Source organism: Phaenicophaeus curvirostris, chromosome 6 (assembly GCF_032191515.1).
Source record: "Phaenicophaeus curvirostris isolate KB17595 chromosome 6, BPBGC_Pcur_1.0, whole genome shotgun sequence".
Lineage (NCBI taxonomy): Eukaryota > Metazoa > Chordata > Aves > Cuculiformes > Cuculidae > Phaenicophaeus > Phaenicophaeus curvirostris.
Window position 1 is genome coordinate 56,298,876 of NC_091397.1, and position 20,536 is coordinate 56,319,411.

At 40.8% G+C, this 20,536-nt stretch overlaps 1 protein-coding gene across 1 annotated transcript in view; it reads left to right on the forward strand.

Annotated features, from left to right (window-relative positions):
* Positions 1-20,536, forward strand: part of IGF2BP3 (insulin like growth factor 2 mRNA binding protein 3) — a 112,821-nt gene that overhangs the window by 53,263 nt on the left and 39,022 nt on the right. The window contains exons 4-5 of the mRNA XM_069860295.1: positions 16,869-16,920; positions 17,011-17,074. Of these exons, the coding sequence (XP_069716396.1) occupies positions 16,869-16,920; positions 17,011-17,074 (116 nt within the window). The remainder of the gene's footprint in view (positions 1-16,868; positions 16,921-17,010; positions 17,075-20,536) is intronic.

Below are 20,536 nucleotides of genomic sequence, written 5' to 3' on the forward strand. Positions count from 1 at the left end.
AAATCAATGTAAAAAATTAAATGCAAAAAAGGAACCGATCTCCAAATGCCTAATCCAAGCCTTCACTATCCTTTACAGCTGTGCTTTGCTTCATGTAACCTTAGCATTCACCAGATCTAGAGTTTTATTTTCCCTTTTTGTTCAAACCACTGCATGCCTACTTGATACTTTCTACAGTGCTTTCCATCTCCATTTAAGAGTGCGATCAAAAAACTAAAGTAGGGGAAAACATCTAAATTCTTGTAACATTGTTTTTTTTCCTTACATATTTTGTATTTTAACAGCGAGTGTGTTTACACAGCTGCCTGCATTCATGTGCGTGTCTACTCCCCAGTATGTGAACTGTGCAATAGATGGATGATTATGTTTTGTGCCTGTTCACTCGTATACAGATTTATTTTAACAAATCATGTTTTGCTTTACATCCCTGTTTCTGTCTCCTAATGCTACATGACTTGCACTTCATAGTTGGCTCAAACTGGAAATGAAACCAAGGAGCCTGCAAACACCTTAGTACTGTTTCTAAAGCAATAGAGAATGATGAAGTGCAGAGTCTAAACATCCACTTTCTGAAGTATCTTGGATGATTTTTAAAGTGAAATTTATTCAAGGATTTGATGGATATAGGTTTACTCTGAACCGGTTACTGATATATCAAATTATATTTGTAGACAGGAGTTTTGGCAGATGATATTTTCCCAGTGCTGAGTGAAATGGCTGCAGGCATTTCCCTTGGCTTCACGCTGCCACCTCCTTTGAGATGAACATCCTCCTCCTAGCTAGTCCTGGCAGGTTAGTCTCTTTAGCCAAGTGTCTCTCTGGAGCCCTGGGTTTGCTCTTTGCATACACTAGTAAGAAGTATGTGGACTGCTCCGAGGGCATCTCTGCCAGGGGAAGTAAAACCCGACTAAAACGTGACTCCCAAGGAAGATCCAAGGTCATTAAGTCTTTCTACTGTCTTCTGTGAAGACTTAAGTGTTCAAGTGCAAAAAATATTTTAGTATCTGTTCTACACAAGTAAAATGGTAGAAGTCTTAAGTATAAAATCCGCAGTGGTGTGGGAGGGGTATCTCTAGTGGTGAGAGTCAAAAAATTGTCCATACTTAAATCTCCAGTGGTACAGATTCAAATGTTGACTTAAAATTACTGAGATGTAGCTGATTTGTACCTTATGCTGGCCAAAAGGACTTGTTTAGCTCTTTAATAGCTCTGGTGATGGTGATTCTTAGAGCTCTCTGTTTTCAGAATTTAAGGGGAACACATCAAAAGCCCAAACCAACTTCGGTCAAGGATCTAATTCATCAGGCCGACCTTGGTTCTGAAACCAGATAACTGTGGCTGTCATAGGAAAAGTTCTAGATCTGGTCTTACAGCGGCAGCCTTGCTGTGGTGTGAACACAGGGGGTTGGATTGACTGGGCTTAAGTGGATACAGAAGGTCATTAAAAGCACTTGGACTTTAAGTCCATGTTCTTTGTATCTTCTTTGTGACCATATTGATGTTATCCTCTTGGAAGTAGCATGGAGGGGAAACCACCACAGATGCCTCAGCATTAGAATAAGGGAACACACGTATAGGGTGTGTACATGTACAGGGTTTGTCTCTCATGGCAAGATGTACATGAAACCTGCCAGTGCATAAGGCTACTGTACATCTGATTCTAAATTAGTCATTCTTGATGTTTGTCTTGTTGTAAAACTTTTCCTGGTAGGCCTGCTCTCAGCTGCTGGTGTGAGTTCTGGTCATGTTTAGTCCACTTTGGCTGAGGAGTATTTAATTTTGAATACGATTAGAAGGCCAGCTTGAGCTGTATTTATTGAATAGTTTATACTTATGAGAAGATGCTGAATTCAGTAAACAATATTTCATATGTCCTACCAGACGTCAAGATGTCACCATCTAAATGAGCCAATTGTGAGTGAAGTGAACATTATTCATCTTGCACCAATGCTACAGAATTCTTTGAGATGTGTGCTGTGTGCGCATCCCACAACATATATTTTTATGCCTGAAGCAGCTTCTCATATCAGCTTGCTCTTCCATGCTCAGAGTCCTGCTATCCTGCAAGTGGGTGGGATGTGAATGAATATGTATAGTATGTTGTGTGTATATATGCATATATACACAAATATATGTAAAAGAAAGATATGAACTTTTCAAAAATCAGTAGTTAGCTGCAGATGTTCAAGCACAAGCAATTTAATCCACATGTGTAGCAGCAGCAGTGAAGAGCTGTGCAGGAGTGTGGAGAGAAATGGGGCCTGGGCCACCTTTGTGAACAAATATTTTAAATCATTCCGAGGAGGAATTTGTGAAGACTTATATCTGTCAACCACAGAAACCAGCTTGAATGTTTTTCTAAGAGGCTTCTAAGAGAATGTACTAACATGGTTAACATGACAACTATATTTGTACTTGTGAAGTATTTCGGTTTTCACTCTTGCACAGTATGACTGGAGGTGAGCAAACCTCTATCTTCGTATTTTTGTTAAAGCCTGCTTCTAGCATCTCTCTTGAGATGAAAATCCAGATGAAGGCATTGGTGCTTGCACCTTAATGAGAAGGAGGTGGAGGAAGTGGATAATGCTTATTTGTAGGCTTTTTAAAGGTAAGGACTGTTTACGTAACGTAGTCACAGATACAGTCAAAGTGCAGATAAATTAGGCTTCCTTTTTTCTAGACTTTGGACAGAGGTCTCTTGAGTTATTGTTTCCTGATTTCTTGTCTGAAGATATAAAAATACCGCAAGCACTGAAGCATTTAATGGTACTTTTAATGCAGCCAAAACAGTGAGGAACATAATCTTATACAGGTGTCACTGCTCAGAGATTCAAGTTCCCCGTCAGTGGCATGTGAGCATTTCTTCTAGCTAGATATTGAAAAAAACTTATTGAGCTAACTTCTGTTTTTTACTTAGAAGGAAGGAAGGAAAGGAGAGTTTTCTGATTCTTGCCCCCAGCCCTGAAAGCCCATTGCTACCTTTGAGCTACTCGTTACTGTGTGGTAATCTCATTAGATCTCTGCAAGTACTCTCCACTGCTCTTGTAAACATACTGAGGAAAAAGCTTGTGTCCTAAAGTTTTAGGCAAGGCTTACAGAAGGAATATAAACAAACAAAACCCCATAAACAAACACAAAAAGGAACTACAGTTAGTACTGAGGTGAGTTCAAGGGAATGATTGCTAGAGTGGAGCAGCCGGTCTATCAGTCACTGGAAGGCTGATCTTTTTCTTATCTAGAAAACAGGTTGATGCCATTTTTGTGTGTCCATTCTGCGATGGTTCCTCTGAAAGAGGCAAGAAGAAAAACCCAGACAAAGTGAAATCTGTTCGTCTCTGAGCACCCAGAAATGAATGTAAAATGAACCCTTTTTATAAGCTTAGCCTCACAGGACTCCAGTGGCTGGAGTTGGATATCAAGGACTCTATCCAAATGGTTGCCAGAAAAAGTAGGATCTAAGCTAATTTTTGAAAGTTAAGTTTATCTGTGATAATGCCTGGTATGCACTTCAGGTGCTGTTCTGTAATCCAGGTTAAGGGACATGGTATTGGTGGGAGACAATATAAGGAACAAAGCTAATATATCTCCTAGTCACCACCTATCTGTATTTTCAGAGAGTTAATCCTGGGACAATTCCTTTGTTGTATTGGAAAGCACAAGAGCCTTTATTAAACATGAAGAGGACACACCCTGTGTGTGTTGTAGTGTGTGAAGCAAAGTGTGTCTGCCTTAATTGTGCTTTTGTTCCTGAACCTCCTAGAACCCAGCCTGGAGGGTGACAAAAGGAATGTCTGCATTGATTCCCCCCCACTTCTAGGGAAAGCTAATATCATCATCAAAATATATTTAACTATCAGCCTCTTTCCTGTGAAAGCTCACAGTTATGGATAAGGTTACATGCAGAAGTCTTCCTGCATGCCAGTTGGGAGTAACAGTGGATAACTTGGAGCCCACAGCTAAGATGAGCATGTTGAAGTGTCTGTTTACAAATCAAATATCGGCCTGGCATGGCCTTGCCCTGGCAGCAGAGCTGTGTGCACGCTAAAATTAAAGAGGAGGCTGGAAAGGGAGACATTCCTCCTGTTCTGGTCTGGTGTCGTTGGTTCAGCAGCATGTACCACGACTGCGCTGCTGGCACAGTAGCCAGCACAACTACAGTGGTACATTGTGAGCTGGTGGGTAAGAGCTCAACATAAGGACTGGAAAAGACCACTTTCCATAGAGAGGTTTTTAGAAGGCTGAATATTACCAAAAATAATTTCACAAAGCTATATAATCTGAAAAGCAACTGAAGTGACTGCCCTTGATCTGCTGCCAGACCTCATAGAGGTATTGCTTTCCACAGGCTGCTGCAGCACACTCGACCGTGTTACCCCATCCCATAATTTTTTTTTCTGCCATAGCCAAGCTTTCTATTTATGCTAGCTTGAAAGTTAAGCATGCTCTTGGGTAACCAGAGGGAAAAGCAATTTTACTGTTGCTATGTGGAAGAATGGCCAAACGTTTGCATGTATTTTTGGGGTGATACCGAGTGCTTAGACGTTAAATTCTCACAAAGGTTCCTCAGGTTTCTTACCCAGCCTCCAGGGCTGGCAGCAGCTCTTCTAGTGGTGATGTCCCTGCTGCCAGGGACACTGTGATATCCTGGAAGGGACAATATGACAGCCTCTTAATCTGAACCTCTCGAATCCATTTGAAGTCAAAGACCTTAAATCTTGGTAAGAGGTTCCCAAAGCAGTGAGGCTTTCTCTTTTAAAGTAAAAAAACTATCTGGAAATGGGATGTCCTCGGATTCTTCTCCCGCTTTCCATTTAGGAGCATTAAGTCTGCAGAAAGGTGCTGGCACAAATGCCTGTTCTCATGTGTGGTGTCCATGTTTTATTTAAAGCTATTGACACATTTTCATTGCTTACTGGGAAGTTTGCTTCCAGCTTCATGGGGAAAGAGGGTGGCTTGGGTTTTCGTGTTAATTTTCTTGGCGTTTTTAAGTATTTCTCCTTCTCTGGTGTGCCATGCTGTATGCATCTTGTATTCTTTATTCATAGCTTAAGAACTTGTCTTCATAGAAGAACACGTGGAACAAGTCCATCTTCATTCAGTCAGCTCTTGTCTGAAGAGCGTCTCAGAGAATTCCCGGTGCTGACCGTACCTCTGCCGTGCTTTGTTAGAGGATCTTGTCTGTTGCTTTTCTTTTGAGTATCTGGGCAATGAAAATCGTGTCATTAGTGTTCAGTGTCTTACACTTTCCAGCTTCAAGGCTTCTTGTATGTGGCTGCTTCTGTATGCTGATCTATTTCCATCTCCTTAAATCCAAGAATTGGTGCGTGTGATGGCACGTGGTTAGTAAGAGATCATGTATTAGTTGAGGCTTCTGCTACTGCTTGTCTCCATCTCTTATTTACATTGGTCTTACATTCCCTTACACGCAGAACCTGCTCTTGTGTGGGCACTGACCTGGGAGGTACCCATATACTCTCTTCTCTGAACTGGTTGCCATGTGGCTCATTCCTATACTGTTGTCCAGATTTTTTGAGGAGCTTTATTTCATGATATCTCTCATATTTTGTAAATGCCCTCAGTCCTTATCTCTTCCACAGTAGCTGCTCAATCCCCCAATATCTTCCTACATGGCATACATCCAGTTCTCTGTGAAATCTCTCCTGGATGTTGCTGTCTTACTCTTCATTCCTGTTCCCAGAGGCCCAGGTAGCAGTTGAGCTAGTGGTCACTGGGATGCTGCCATGACTTCCCCGGCCTTCCAGCTGGGCTGTGCTTCCTTTAGCACTTGAGCTGCCTATTCTTCATTTCTACAGCCAGCCAGTAAGGACGACCCGCTCCAGACTGAGGACAACCTTGAATTTCAACCAAAAGATCAGGTGGATGTTTCCATTCCTACTCCTTCCTTACCTCCCCATGTAGCTATCATGCCTATTGCCCACACCGTGCAAGCCTCTTAAGGCAGGGGCTACCCTTGTTTGTTGCTGCTTTTATTACATGTGGCTGCTGTGTAACACAAGAAGTTTGTGTGCTAATGGTTTGAAAACAATTTTCCCCCTGCTCTAGCAATCCTTTACTACTGCTCTCTGCGTTTTCTTGCGAAGTGAAGCTCTGAATAGCACATTTCATTCTCATCCAGGTGCCATGAGCAGAGATTTTAGAGCTGTGGCTCCCTAAATATTCAGCAGGCGAATAACCAAGATTTCCTAGTTCCTCTTACACCACCTCCTCTTCTTCCCATGTCAGTAGCAAAGCACTGAAGTACTCTTTCCCTCTGTGCTTAAAAATCTAGTTCCCCTTCTGTTGGGATGAGTATTTTGCTATGAATCAGTGAAAAATCAGAATGAAGTGTACATTCATACAGGCGTATACTGGGGGTTTACACTCCCACTTTCCTCATTTTAAACAGTGCTGGCTTTTCAGATGTCAAAAAAGATATTAAATTTTAAGCTTGTTGAGGAGAACAAGTTGTTTTGACAAGAGGAGGTAGTTTATTTTGTAGTAAATGTGAAACTGGTAAATGGCGTACAACTTCTCGGTGCCCTGCAGTATTGTTCGCCCTTGCTTTTAATGAATTATGGCTACAGATGTTTGATTCATATTCAGTGGAATATTACTGTAGAGAGTTAAAGTACTTCTGAGTGGAGGATAGTGTGTGGAGCTACTTACGAAGCAGCAATGAAACAGGACTGGAGCCACTTATCAGAATACTTGCAGTGCCCCTTTCAGTGCATGAGAAATAAAACTTTCTGGAAAATATCAGTTTATGGTTGTTTTTTTTTTTTAGAGCGAAGTGGAATAAAACATATTCTAATTCTATTAAAAATGAGGCTGTACAGTAAACCTCAGAGTTGGAGAGCTTATTGGTAACCGATTGCAACCTGCAAGGCTGCGAATGGAAAACTTCCACCTTTCTTTGTAGAAGGCTCTGAACGCAAGTAGATGGAAGCAGCGCTTGCTCTTGAGCCATGTTAGACATAGTTAACTAGTTTAACTATGCCTGTTCTCCTTGAGTTGTTCCAGTCATCTTACTTGTCATTTGATTGCTCCTTCAAAATCGACGCTTAGATGTAATTTATAGTCCACAAGCTGTCAGCTAGCACTCAGCATTCACACTCAGAATTGTTTTGCTTGGCTATATAGCTCAAATGGTATTAGCATATGCATCTCTTGCAATCCTAATTTCTAGTTTAGCTAATTGCCTTCAAAATTTGTCATTTCTTTTTTGTAAACATCCTCCTAAACGTTACCTTTCAGGTTCATGTGTGAATTGGCTGTAGTGCTGGTATACTTTGAGCTAGACTTGAAAATCTCATAGATCTTTGGTAAATGTGTGTTTAATAGAAGTTCATGATATGTCTTAAACTTTCAGGGCTTTTTTAATAACTCATTTTTGAATGTCTTAAATAGGTTTACTTGTATTTCTGTGACTATATGAATGATTTGGGAGCTGCCAGATCTGTGTTTTACCACCAATTTTCTATGCTTAAAAAGCCAGTGATTTCCCTTTGCTCCAAGGTTTGTGTTTCTGCAGTTTCAAGGCTTTGACAGCACTTAATTTGTTTTTGTTTGCAAAACTCTCATCTCTGCATTAGCACTGTGGAGAGCTTTCCTGTAGATTTTATTTTAATCCAATTCTGCAGCTCAAAGTAATTCAAATACTTGAAGGTGGTGTTCTTGCTCTAGAAAGATCTCTTCTTCTTGCTGTAAAGTGTATAACTTATATTTTTGTTTGACCTCAGGTTTGAAGTCCTGAGTTCAACTCCGACCTCCTGTACTTCTCTCAGCACCCAGTCCCCACAGCAGGAGCCAGATGAGGTTGTCCTCCTTCCTCCCCTCTCCCTGTAAATGACCATACAAAATGGGAGAGGAGTTAAGAGAAACTTCTCCTGCTATTGAGATGACTTGAACAGTCTGAGGTTTAGCTGTTACCACAGCTCAAGTGACTGTGTTATGACACTGCTACCGATGATCTGCATCCAGGTACAGGTGTTTTGCCATGCCAGCAGAATAACTGAGGAGGTGAGGTAGGTGACATACTTGAGACTATCTAGCAAACCAGCCCGTGTGTCTGTAAGCCGCTGTTAAATGCAGATAACAGTCTCCTCCTTTCAGCAGTCTCTCGTATTTCAGAAACTAGTTGTTTAGAGGCTAAACCTTTTCTTAAATGTCTGGTTCACAGCAGTGCTGTCGCTTCGTAGGACTGCTGGGAAGCCAAAGGCATGACAGGCATCTTACGGGTGACCAATTTAAAAAGGGGGATGGGGAATTCTGTAAATATAACTCAAGTGAAATGCTGGAGTCTTTTTATAGTTTTTTTTTCCTGGTTATAAAGAGATCTGAGATATTCACAAAGTGGTTGTTAAAAGACTTATCTTTTTTCCTGAAAGCTTGTCATCTTGAGTCTTGCACACAATAGAGGGACCGTCTTAGATGTGATCTCCATCTGAGTTCTAATATACTTTATTTTTATCTGCACTAATCTGTGAACTAAATCCATTTACAGGCTTTTCCTTTATGAATCCCTCTATCATTTTGCCATAGTTATAAGCAGAACTTAGAGGAAATAATGTTACAACATGGGACAATCTTCCCAGAAAAATTTCCCTGGTGTCAAGCACAGACTTGGCTCCGTTTCTTCATACCTGCACCAGGAGGAATAGTTTTCATGTGCGGCCTCGTCAGGAAATAATCCCTGTGGTCTTGTAGAGAGATTTCTTGGAACTTGTAATTGTTGATTAGTTCCAAAAGATGATTCAAAAACTTATTTTGTTAGTCTGTCAGATTTTTGTTATAGATGCAGGTAACTTTTAACTTTACAGTAGACCCTTTTTTTTAGGTGAACGAACTATTATGCTGAAACTAAAAATATCAGCACCAACCTTGTAGAGCAGTAATGAAGTGGCAAGGAGACTTTTTATTACAAAAAATAGCTTTCAAAATTTTTTTTCACTTACTTGCCTGTGCACGCACAGAGAAGAGAGTGAAATGTATAGGAGAAATCCAGTTCTCCCTTATAAATCTTCCAGTTAGAAAGAACACATTTTCTGTAATTATATAGTTAACAAAATTGAAAAGACTCGAAAGGTTGATGGTGGGGGGGAAGAAAAACTTAACTCATTTCCTTTGTTTTTCGTGGCCCTGAGCACATTGCATCTTGCAGCGTGGGGCTGAGCAGGAGTGTTCCTGACAAGCCCAGTGCTGGATGCCTACATGGGAAGGTGTTGAAACTGTCAATAAAGCACTAATTGTATTTCAATATTGTGCTCCGACTACAGCAGAAAATTCGTCCTTTATCCCAGAGTATTTTCCAAACATTCTTTTAAAATTTGCTGGCTCCTTTGCTTTTGTGTAGTCTGTCTTTTAATCAAAGTTGAGCAATGGATGCTGACTGGATAGTAATGCTTTTATAGCCTTTTTTTTTTTTTTCTTTCCCTTTGGCAAACTGCAAATGAGATCGTAGAAGTAGTGGAGAGTGTTTCCACTTAAACTGGCCGCCTCGAAGCGAGAGGAGGCAGATGAACACGAGCTAGTGTTGCTGCTGCTTCCCACTATGTTTCACAACACCCATCTGCCAGCCCGGCATGTGATCCTCCCCTCACGCCGAGCCGCAGAAATGTCCTGGTAGCCTGTCTGCCTGGGGAGGAGGAGGAAGAGGGGGCCCCAGCAAGTGCCCATGACAAGACCCTGGGAATGGGGATTAGCTCTGTAAAACAGCAGTTGCTGCCTTTAAGGACCCATCTGCTTGACGCCGCTTTTTAATTTTCTAGAAATCAGGATGGATACTGAATCAGGCGTGTTTGCGTTAGTGCTAACGCGGCTGATAAACTCTGAGGTTATCTTGAAACTGCTCTTGAAGTTACACCTTTAGCGTGAGGAGAGGGGAGAGTAATAAAGCACAGCGGCAGATGCTGTGTGGCGCTTAAGTGCGTTCAGATAACTTTGCATAAATGCTTATTTCTCTGTTTTCAAACTTGTTTTCATTTAATTTAGATGAAGGGTGAACAGAAGCTGCCAATTTGGCCATCTCTGTGATTCGTTATTTCATAATACCTGTATCATATTCCCTTTTGCTCCTCTCCAAACTGAATTATCCGGCTCCCTTTAATCTCTTTGTGAAGGAGGCCACCCATGCGTCTAATATGGGGTTTTTTCCTACCTTTTTAAAACATTTTTCAAGTGCTTTTTTTAATCTTGGAGACAATTTAATGCCATTTGTCAGCCTTGATACTGTGATCTTCTCGGGTTTTTTTGCATCCCGTACCTCCTTAGTGTAATACACACTAATCTTTCCTCCCTATCACACATTCAAGAAACTATTTCTAGCTTAGAGTGTAATGTTGGAACATGAAAGCAAACAAGAGCATTTTGCCTGCTGTATTCCATACCTGGACTAACTTTGTCAGCCAAAAACTTCTTTTGTGGTTTCTGCTATTTTCAGAGCTTTGTTAGAACACTCTCTCAGCGATGGTTTGGTTTTTTTTTTTTTCTGATGGCATAAATTTTTATTTAAAAAAAAGGGGTGTGAGGGAGTGCTATTGCTCATCTTCATCAGTAGTGGTTTACCATGTTGCTTATGTTTGCTGGATTCCTCTTCATTTTTTTTTTTTCTTTAGAAGCTAAGCTTCTTCCATCTGTAAATTATGCTAATTATACTTCATGATTTTTGATTTAGCGGATTTGAGGCAGGCCCTTTTAAATGTTGTTCTTGAATACTAGTGTGGTTTTGAAGCGTTTAGTCCTCTTTGTTACCTTTTTATTTTAGATATAGGACTGCATGTATATATAAAAATATAAGTGGTCCAGCAGATTATCTAGAAATCGTTATAAATGCCTGTGGTACGTGGAGCTGTTTACAATAGTTGTAGTCATGGTTGCATGTGATACTCTGAGATGTTTTCAGTTGCTTTGTCTTTTGCTTAATTTGAAATAGTGAAGTTAAAATATTCCACATAATTTCTTATCTCCTTAGTTTTTATTATTAACCATTTCAGATGTTCCAAGATGAGGACAAGGTAAATAGAGATTTAGCATTTGCTCTTAACCCTGCAGGGAGGGATGTTGGCTGAGGCTAGAGGACAAGTCCAGTGCGTGCAGTGAAGATGACTTGTCTGTATGAGTTTGTGCCTCAGTTACTCACCGCATGGTTTCTTAATTTTATGGTAAGTTGAGGACTTCCAGAAGGACGTACACCTTTAGTTAGGGGAATCAAATGCTGCCATGGCAAACAGAATTCTGCATGTTCTGGTCTTGGTGCTGTGCAAGCTATTTGAGCAGAAGTTGCTATTCCTTGCTAAGTATGCCTTCTCTTCAGTTTGTCTTGTGACAAGCCTCAAGTCTCTCTCGCAGAAGGGCAGTGTTCTCCTTGCCACTGAAAGTGGCTTTGAAGCTGCACTTAGAACACGCAGACGTGCTGAGCGCTGTGGAAAATCAAGCCCTTGGTGTCTAAATTGGTCACTCAATTAGTAGTTCCTTTGACAATTTTGGCTTTGTTCTCTGTGGTTCAGCTTTACATTCTTAAAACCCTGGTAATGCCACCTAAACAGAATTGTATTATAGGGTAAACTTTATTAATAGTTTTGAACATTTGGATGTAACTGTAAGTTCCCAGGAGAAGAATTCACTCCAGGGTTTGTATGGGATGTGGTAAATAAGCCAGAGTTATTGTTTTCGGGCGCTGCCTTTCTGGTGTGTGCAAACAATGACTTCAGCAGCTTCCAGACTTATTTTTCTGATTCTTCCAGACTATGGTCATGGTTTCATGAGACAGTAAGCTGGGTATTTGTTGGTGGGGCTATGAGATGAAAAACACAGTCACCACAGGCTGCAATGTGTTGAGCCATTGCAAACTGGTTTTGCCTATTGAAATGCTTTCACGTGGGTTTGGAGGAATAACTTTGTCCTGGCAAACCACGTGCTGGTTTGGGTACTCCATGTCCATGTTGCTCTGCCTTTACGAGGGACTGATGTGCTCTTACAGCAGCTTCATCAAAAAGAACGTCTTGGGGCTCCAGGTAGCGGCAGCGGTCCAGCCAGGCTGGGAGGAGTGCTGGGTGGCAGCTTGGAGCCAGCTCACAGGTTCCCCACAGCCTCCGTGCAGGTGATGCAGAGCTATCCAATTACACCTTCCAAAAATAACTCCTTTCTCAGGGATTTATTAGGGGCTTCGTATTTAATTTTCCTTGTAAAGCCATGCTAGTAGGGCCTCTTGTTGGGGCCATGGTTTTTTTACCAAAGAAAGGATTAAACAAAGCAGAAGGTACTTTGAAGAGCCTTTTCACTGTCATCAGCCGTTGGCAGCTGGTGGAGCTGCGAGAGCAATGGTGGCTCTGCTGAGGTCCCATTTCATATATTGTAGTCACAAAATGCCAGCTCTTTTCCCCCTGCTCTGCAATTTTTAGCACGCGAGGGCCTGGTGGGGGTTGCATCGGGCTAGTTGTGTTGCATTAGTATAATTAAATCAAAAACATAATTTTTTTTGTTAACTAATGTATACCAACAAAGTGCTTGAAGTATGCAGATAACTAGTGATAGAGCCAGGCTTGATATCTGGACTGATATCAGCATTGTTCTGCACCCCTCCTTTCTTTACCTGGCTCTTTTGTAGTCTTTTGTGCCACCTCTCCTCTTGTAAATTAAAGAGCCACTTGCGCTAACAACTTCTCTTTCCTCATATTGTTGCCTGACTTTTTTTCTTTCCCTCTTCTTTTGTTAAATCACCCGGAACACTGGAAGTCTTTGCAGCCAAAAATTTCCACGTGATCTTTTACTGAATGACCTTAATCCTCTTGTCTCTTTTCTGCCTCCGCTAGTCGTGATTTCAGTTGTGTTGCCTAATTTTAACTCGCAATCAACGTGACAGGAGTTGTGGGAGCAAGGGTGTGGTGGTCTAATGGATTTGCTCCACACAAGTGGAAAAAATAACTTCAGGTTCTGCTGCATCACTGTGAAGATCCCATTGATAATTGCACGTGTGAGAAAAACGATATGGATAACTGCGCTTCTGGACCAGATGTTTTGAGATTAATTTGCTTATGGCATAGGGCAGAAATCCTACAGCACCATAAGATGTGTATGAAATAGACTGTTCTGAAAGTGCAGAAAACAACTGCTCTGCTTTGTTCAAAGGTGCTACTTGCAAACCTGTGAAATGTGCATGAGAACCAGGGTATTTTACCATAAGCTTTGAGTTCTTGGCTCTCCAGAAGAGCAGCATTTCCTTTTTTTCTCTTTTTCCTTGTAAAACAGCCTTGATTTGTGGGGCTTGGTGTAGGGTAATGCTGTTCGGAAGGAAGTCAGAATTGGCTTTTAGAGCCTGATGAATGAAAGTCCGTGGTATAAGACTGCAGCTTTTTGTGAGACACATCTGTGCTATAACAAGGGCAGAGAGACACAGTTTATACAATTACTACAAGGAGAGCACAAGAAAAGGAAAGACTGTTTTTCTAGCTTAGATTAAATATTTGTACAAATAAACTTTTCTTTTCAGCTGCTCATCAGAATTGCTGCTGCACCACCAACTTGGCTTCAAATTTTGTTCTGATTGCCCAACAAGGCTGTACACCAAGAGTGTTATGGAAGAGCAGCTTAAACAAAACATGTTTGTTTTGCAGCAGAACTGGAGGCTTTGGGCTGGAGAGAAAAAAAATTGGGGAGAGGAAAGACACAGTGCAAAGAGAAGTATGAAAAAACGAAGGATGTGAATAGAAACTGGCTGTTGCAGTAAATACACGTGTGAAGCAAGAAACATACGGGAGTTCTGTATTTTGCAAGTGAGTTATGATAGAGGATCTGGCTTTGAATACAGTCCAATGACTTCTCCCAACTGGACCAGCTGGTTCAGTTAAAAGGCTTCTTACCCATGAAGCTTTCTCCTCCCACGTGCCTTTAACTCAGTTGTTGCAGCAACTTTTTTTACTAGCGCATTTTAAACACAATCTGACTAAAAGGCTGCCCCGGTGGTATTGATCACACTTAAAACCTTGCTGCGTGAGAGTGATGGTGATGAAAATACAGGTGTCTACTGAGGACGGTCTTGTGGAGAGAAAGAGTCCTTGACCCAAGAGGACTGTCTCATTTCAGTTGAAGAAAGCTCCAGTCCTTTGAGGAAACTTCTCATAAATCTGTTTGGTAAAGTAACTCGTAAGAACATGGGAACTCAGATCACTTGGATTAAAGCCCAGATGGACACAGTCTCTTACTGAAATGGCTCGGAGGGGGATTAAGGAGCAGGATAAGGGGAGAACTCCTGGTAGAGGGGTAGGATGCTGAATGCACCTTTCTGGTTATTCTTTAACGTTAACAGTGAAGGAGCCTGTTGGCTCTTAGGCTTCTTAGAGCAGATGCAAGGCTAGCGTGTTGGAGTTTTGATAGCTGATCAGAAACATGTGGAAAGTGGATTTTAGAAGGATATCTTTAAGTTGTGTCAATTCAGTTTTGAAGCATTTGTTTTCTTGGTGAAACTGGTGAGTTTAACACATGGGTCTTCATATAAAGTTACGCTTAGCCCAGAATAAAAATTTAAATGGAAATAATTTACAAAATATTAATTATTATCCAGCAAAGCTTTTTGCTTCCTCTAGCGTTCCACCTTTGTTCTTGCCCTGTATGATTAAGGATGAAAATGAAATTCTGTGATTTTTAAGCGAATGCAGCTCGCGGAGTGGGCATGGGCTGGTGCTCTGCACTGTTCAAATGTAATACAGATTTGATTTAACTAACTAAAGATGTTAGCTCACATCATAGTATGGTCTGATGTGTAATACAACATGGGTGTTGGCACACTGTAGAAACAAAGCAACTGCTATATCAGACTAATGAACTATTTAGTATTCTCTTTCAAGTAAACATCTAGGAATGAATCCTTAAGCTGGGGACTTGCTTTGCCTTTCTTGTTTTACAGCCCTGACCCCATCTGAGATTCTGTTCACCTGCTGATTTCAGTGGAGGCACTGTTACCACTCAAGCCATCTATGGAAGTAGTCTTTCCTCTAATTGCATGTGACGACTCCCCTGGCTTGTGTGGGAGTGTGGCTGCAGGGCTGCAAGACCTCGCAACCCTCCCACTTGTCTGTGCCAACATTTCAGTTGTCTTAAAAGGATTTTCTATAGACATTTAATTTATTTTAATCCCCTGAAGCATCTCTGCTTCAGTAATATTTAGAGTATTTTGGAACAAACTTTTTTCTTAGATAGTTTCAAATTATCAGATCTGAGAATGGCAGAAATATGATTTTTTGGGGATTGAAAAGGCAGGCTCTCAGACTGGGCTAATCTATACTTGCAGAAGGAGAGGACAATTAACAACTTGTCTATGAAAACAAAAACGTTGCCAAGAAAACTTACCAGACCCTGTACAAGGATGGGGAAATTCTGCATTTACAAGTAATAATGCGTTGCTCAAACCTGGCAAGCAGTGCATTTTAAACGCTTGGTTTGAAATATTGCTTTTGAAATATCTGTGTGCGATTCAATTTTAATAGATGGTAAAGATTGGAAATTTTTCTGATGTAAGTTGTCATTAAGTTTGGGTGTATAAACTGTGATTTATCTGAAAGACTACTTTTATATTGTGGTAAAAGTATACAGTACATTAATAGATTATAACTTTGAATTCTTAATTTCATGAGGATGTATATTCTGAATTTTACATTTCTAGGGACTTTGGTTTGTGCACGCTCAGTTGCTGATTATAGTAAGTGGAAGCATACTAGAATGAGAGGCTGCACAGATGCATTTTTATGCCTTCTGCTTTCCTTCTGTCCTCCCTCCCTTCTTTCCCGGAAGGGTTTACTCTTTTTCATACTGACATTTCACCTTAAGAGGCTACCTGAAGTGGAGAACAGCAATTTGGTTGCAGAAGAGATTGCAAGTTTGCTTTTTTTCACTTGGTATAAGTTATGAATTGTTCCAGCATTGCTTTAATTCTTGAGACAAAACATTAGGATGCAGTAAACTACAATGGTGTTCTTGTGTTCTGTGCTAGTTACTGCCACATTCACTGTTTGCTGGAGCGTTATTTCTCTCTGGAAGAAAGTAGAGTATATACCATATGAATTTTAGAAGTGATACAAAACTGGGTGTTCCAATGTTTTTATTGGGATATTCTGATACCTTGATTTTTCCTAAGTCTCATTGTTTCTTGCCCCTTCTTCATCTTCCATTTGATTAGAACAAAACAAATTATGCCAGAGAAAACTACTTTATTTAAATTCCTTTTTCCTCTTCTCGTGTTTTTCACCTGTTCCTCCCTACCTTTCTATGAAAGGACAAATGAACTGTGACTTTCAAATAATTGCGAAGATACTGTTGTGAGTGTTTCCTCTGGAATGGGTCTTTGGGAGAGTTATCAAAACAACTGCAGAATGGGTCTTGATGTGCTGGTTTATTCTGGGTAACTTCTCTTAGTAGACAAACCCCCACTAAGTAAGAGAACACATTTTTTATGTATTGGGAAGAAAAACCACCCCACCGAAACAGCAGCAAGGTTACACATGTGCTTGGAATAATATCCTTCCATGTATCCAAGATTAACTCTTCTTTAAATCCTCCTGCCTGTGCTTTAGCCCACTCTGGGAACAGGTGACTTGGAGGTTTATTTGCGAAACTTAACTTATTGTGGTGTGACTTCTTGGACTTGTTATGTATTTTCACGTTAATGAGGTTTTAATTTCCGATTTTCTGATGCAAGAAAAAAACCAAGCAGTGCATGCTTGTTCTTCCCAAAAGAGTTAACATGTCTTCCTCTTGGAGCAGATGTCTAGAATGCTGTGTGTTCTCATAAAATTATTATAAATTTTAGGGTTTTTACAGGCGTTTTTTGTTAATCTGTTTTGAAACTGAAACCTGTCATTTCTTCTGCCTCTTGCTAGGTGCTGGATAGTTTGTTAGCTCAATATGGAACAGTGGAGAACTGTGAGCAAGGTATGGCTCTGCTCTCAAATTGCTTTTAAATTTGTAGTAGGAAGTGATTCCGCACTGAACTTCAACTATTCTCATTGTGTTTTCCTCTAGTGAATACTGACACGGAGACTGCAGTTGTAAATGTAACGTACGGCAATAAGGACCAGGCTAGACAGTGAGTATCTTATTTAATTGTTGCTGTCATCTAACACGCATTTGGGAATTCTTGTTACAATTTTACATGCAACTTTGCCTCTGATTAGTTTATTGATAAAATGATCACGCCAGAATTAACTTTTAAGAGAGTCTCTTGGTCTTTCCTTTGCCAAGTTTTGCACGATTTACCTTAATCTGCTATTTTTTGTTGTCAACTTATCTTTCACCTTGATTAAAAATAAATTACCAATTCTGAAAATGGAAAATCTGAGTAAAATGGTTTGACTGGGCAGGGCAGGAAGCTAGTGATTTGCTAATGACAGGATGGGAGGTATTGGTGAATGGTTTCTGGTCATATTTTAAAAAAGCTCTGTGATGCCCTTTTACAGTATCAGTTGTTCTGTCTGTTTTGTGGTTAGCAGCTGCATCCTTGTCCTACTTGTTTCTGTTATTTTACTGCAATTTTCCCTTAAACTATATTTTTTAATTAGGAAATGTAATGTTGTTTCCGAACACACAAGAGGTCATTATCCAAGTACCGAAAACAATTTACTTGGGCTTTTTGATCTTCAGGCCACATATTTTATGCTTGCTTGTATCTTCAGTAATTGACAACTTTTAACCTAGATATTAAAATTTAAAACCATGATACTTCGCTTTACTTAATTTCCTTAATGCAATTTTCCTTTAAATGTTCTTACTGCTTATTATGTTATATGTTTACTTTTGCTTTTCCAGCACAGGTTGAAAAAGGACTTGTGTGTTCCTTAATTTTTAACCTGGTGACACAAACATATTTTTCCCTTCTTTCTAACTGTAGCACCAGGTTAAGCAAAACCAAGCCTAGGCAAGAGCCTACAATGAGCTTTTATTTTAACTTTGAAATGTCTGCCACCTTGTGGCTAGCTTAAATCAGCAGTTAAGATGCAGAGCATGCTCATGGGATGAATTAATTCAAAATTACAAATGAAATAATATTTGTACATATAATTAAGTAATTACAATGCTGTGTAACTGGAATCCAACATGTCTATTTAATCTTTCAAAGCATTAGGTTACTTGTTAGCTTATTCTAAACAAATGTGGTAAGAAATTTGTCAGTAGTGTCTCCTTTATAGGCTGGAGAGGAAGGAAACAATGTTTTTCTTGAATTCACTCTTTAACTTTTCACAAAACAAGAACCAATCAAGTTATTCTTCAGGTTCTTCTGCTCCTAATTCTGTCATGCAGCAATTAAGAAAGATGTTTAATATCTTGCTTTGAAGAGACCTATGGTGCAATGTTGAAAATTGATGCTGGGAGTGCAAGTTTCTTATTTGAAAATGTGAGGAGGAAGTAGCTAAAATACCATAAAAAGAAGGCTGATGCATATTTTTTTAGCTGTCTGTCATCTGTGGTGTGGGTTTCTTGACTTGTGCACTTGCTTCTGAAGTTGAGAATGGCAACATACACTTTTCCTCTCCTCGAACTGTACTTGTTAAATTTTAAGGTCGTTCCTGGGGAAGTGCTGAGATAAGCCAAGACTGTGAAGAAGCATCAGAGAATTTGTTTTGTATGAGAAGTCATGTGACAATAACCGAAAACATCTTGAGTTTGAAACAGGGGAATTAGCACCCAGCATGAATGTTGGAGGAGGACCTGAGGCAATGCAGGTTGAAAGATGACAGTTTGGTTGCCTTGAACGGGACAATTCAAAGCTTGGAGGAGCCTTGAATTATTTTTGTGAATAGTTTGATATAAACACAGGGCTTTCTAAGGGAAGAATATTTTGTGTATAGAAAATGTTGGCTCACATTGTCTAGGTTCAGGATGCAACCTTGCAACCGCTTAGAAACCCCTAAGAGGAGAAGTGGCTGGATAGAGGTTTTAGTAGGAAAAAGCTGTGAAGAATTGCAACGAAGACTCACTACAGGACCTGTGCATGTGTGGCTTTTTCATAGTGTGCTGGTGTTTCAGTTGAATGGTTTTCCCAGGCATAATCTAACTTTGCTTCTTGGAACTGGCTGTGGAGAACAGCAATGGCTATGGAGGGGGAATGGTACATGAGTGTTGGTAGCTGATAAAACACAGCGTTGGTCAGCCTGTGCAGCACAAGGAGTAACAAGAACCGACTTTATCGAAAGCTGTTCAGAGTCACTGAGAATCAGCTGCTGATAGCAAGCTTTGTGTTGTGAAATTTAGCTGTTTAGGATAAATTACGCTTTTAGCCGTGACTTTTGGAGCAAATGCTGTGATGAAATTTTCTATGTCACCACATACAGTGGGTCCCCAGTTCTAATTGCATTTTTTCTGCACTTCTTGCAACACACAAACTAACCTCACAGTCAGTGGTGGTTGACAAAACATGCAAAATTGGCTACTTCTCTGCTGGATGGACTATATGGCACTGCTGTGCCTGTTAAAGCGTGTGCCAGTGATGCTGTGCAGTGAAGGTGCTCCTACACCATCTGGAGGTATTTTTGACATGTGATTCTAAACAAGCGTGGTATGTGTTGCTTGGAGGATGTTGTTTTTGAATAAAACTTTTGGTTCCACCCACCTGGGAAACTGAGCCTTTTTCTGTCTCGCAAGTCTAATTGTCGTGGCAGAGTTTTCTTCTCTACGCCGGTACGGCAGTTGCAGCATATTTAGTACTGGGCTGCACCTAAAATCAACTTGGAAAGCAGAATCAATGGAGAACGCTGCAGTCCTTTTGGCAAACAAGTCTTGGACAGAACACACAACATCCAAAAGCTGAGACGTGCGCAGTTCTTAACTTCTAGTTGGAATGGAGATCTGCGACTTTGACCTATCATGGTGATGCCTCTCTTTCCTAGCTGGACAGGCAGGAAGCTGCTCCTTGTCTTTGTCCAGAGCAGAGGAGCCAGCATGGCAGGTGAGGTGCTTGTGGGAAGTCCAATAGGTTTGCGGAGAGAAGGCTGGGACTGCCAGGCCATCTCTGTGACTCCATCCACATCCTCCTCTCCTGCAAGCACTTGGGAGGAGGATGAAGTTGTTCAGCTTGGAAACTGCCCCTGCCACTGTCCTCCCCAGGAACTGGAGAGGGCCTTCCAAATCGTATGTACACTGCCGTGGGGCACGCAATTACTGAATGTTGTGGTGGGTTACGGAATATTTTGAAGAGAGGAATTTAGAGGGGGAGTGGCAGAGCGCAGAACCCACAATTCAGTTTGAATAACCCAACAAGCTGCACGTAAATCCTGAGGCAGCTTGGGACCTGCTTGTTAAGGGGCACTCCTCTCAGTATCAATCCCAACTGCAGCCAATAGGACATGTGGACTGTGTCCTTGTGATGTGCTGTCACCTAAATTATGGCTGTTATCTTTGAAAGCTATACCACCTCCTCTTTCCTTCCCCAAAATGTTCCGATGTGTAGGTGTCTAGTGCATGCTGCAGGATTTATCTCTACCCAGGATTTTGGAAGGGAAACTTTGCTCGAAGTTGGCCTCACATATATGGAGTGGGTGCATATTGGTTTAGT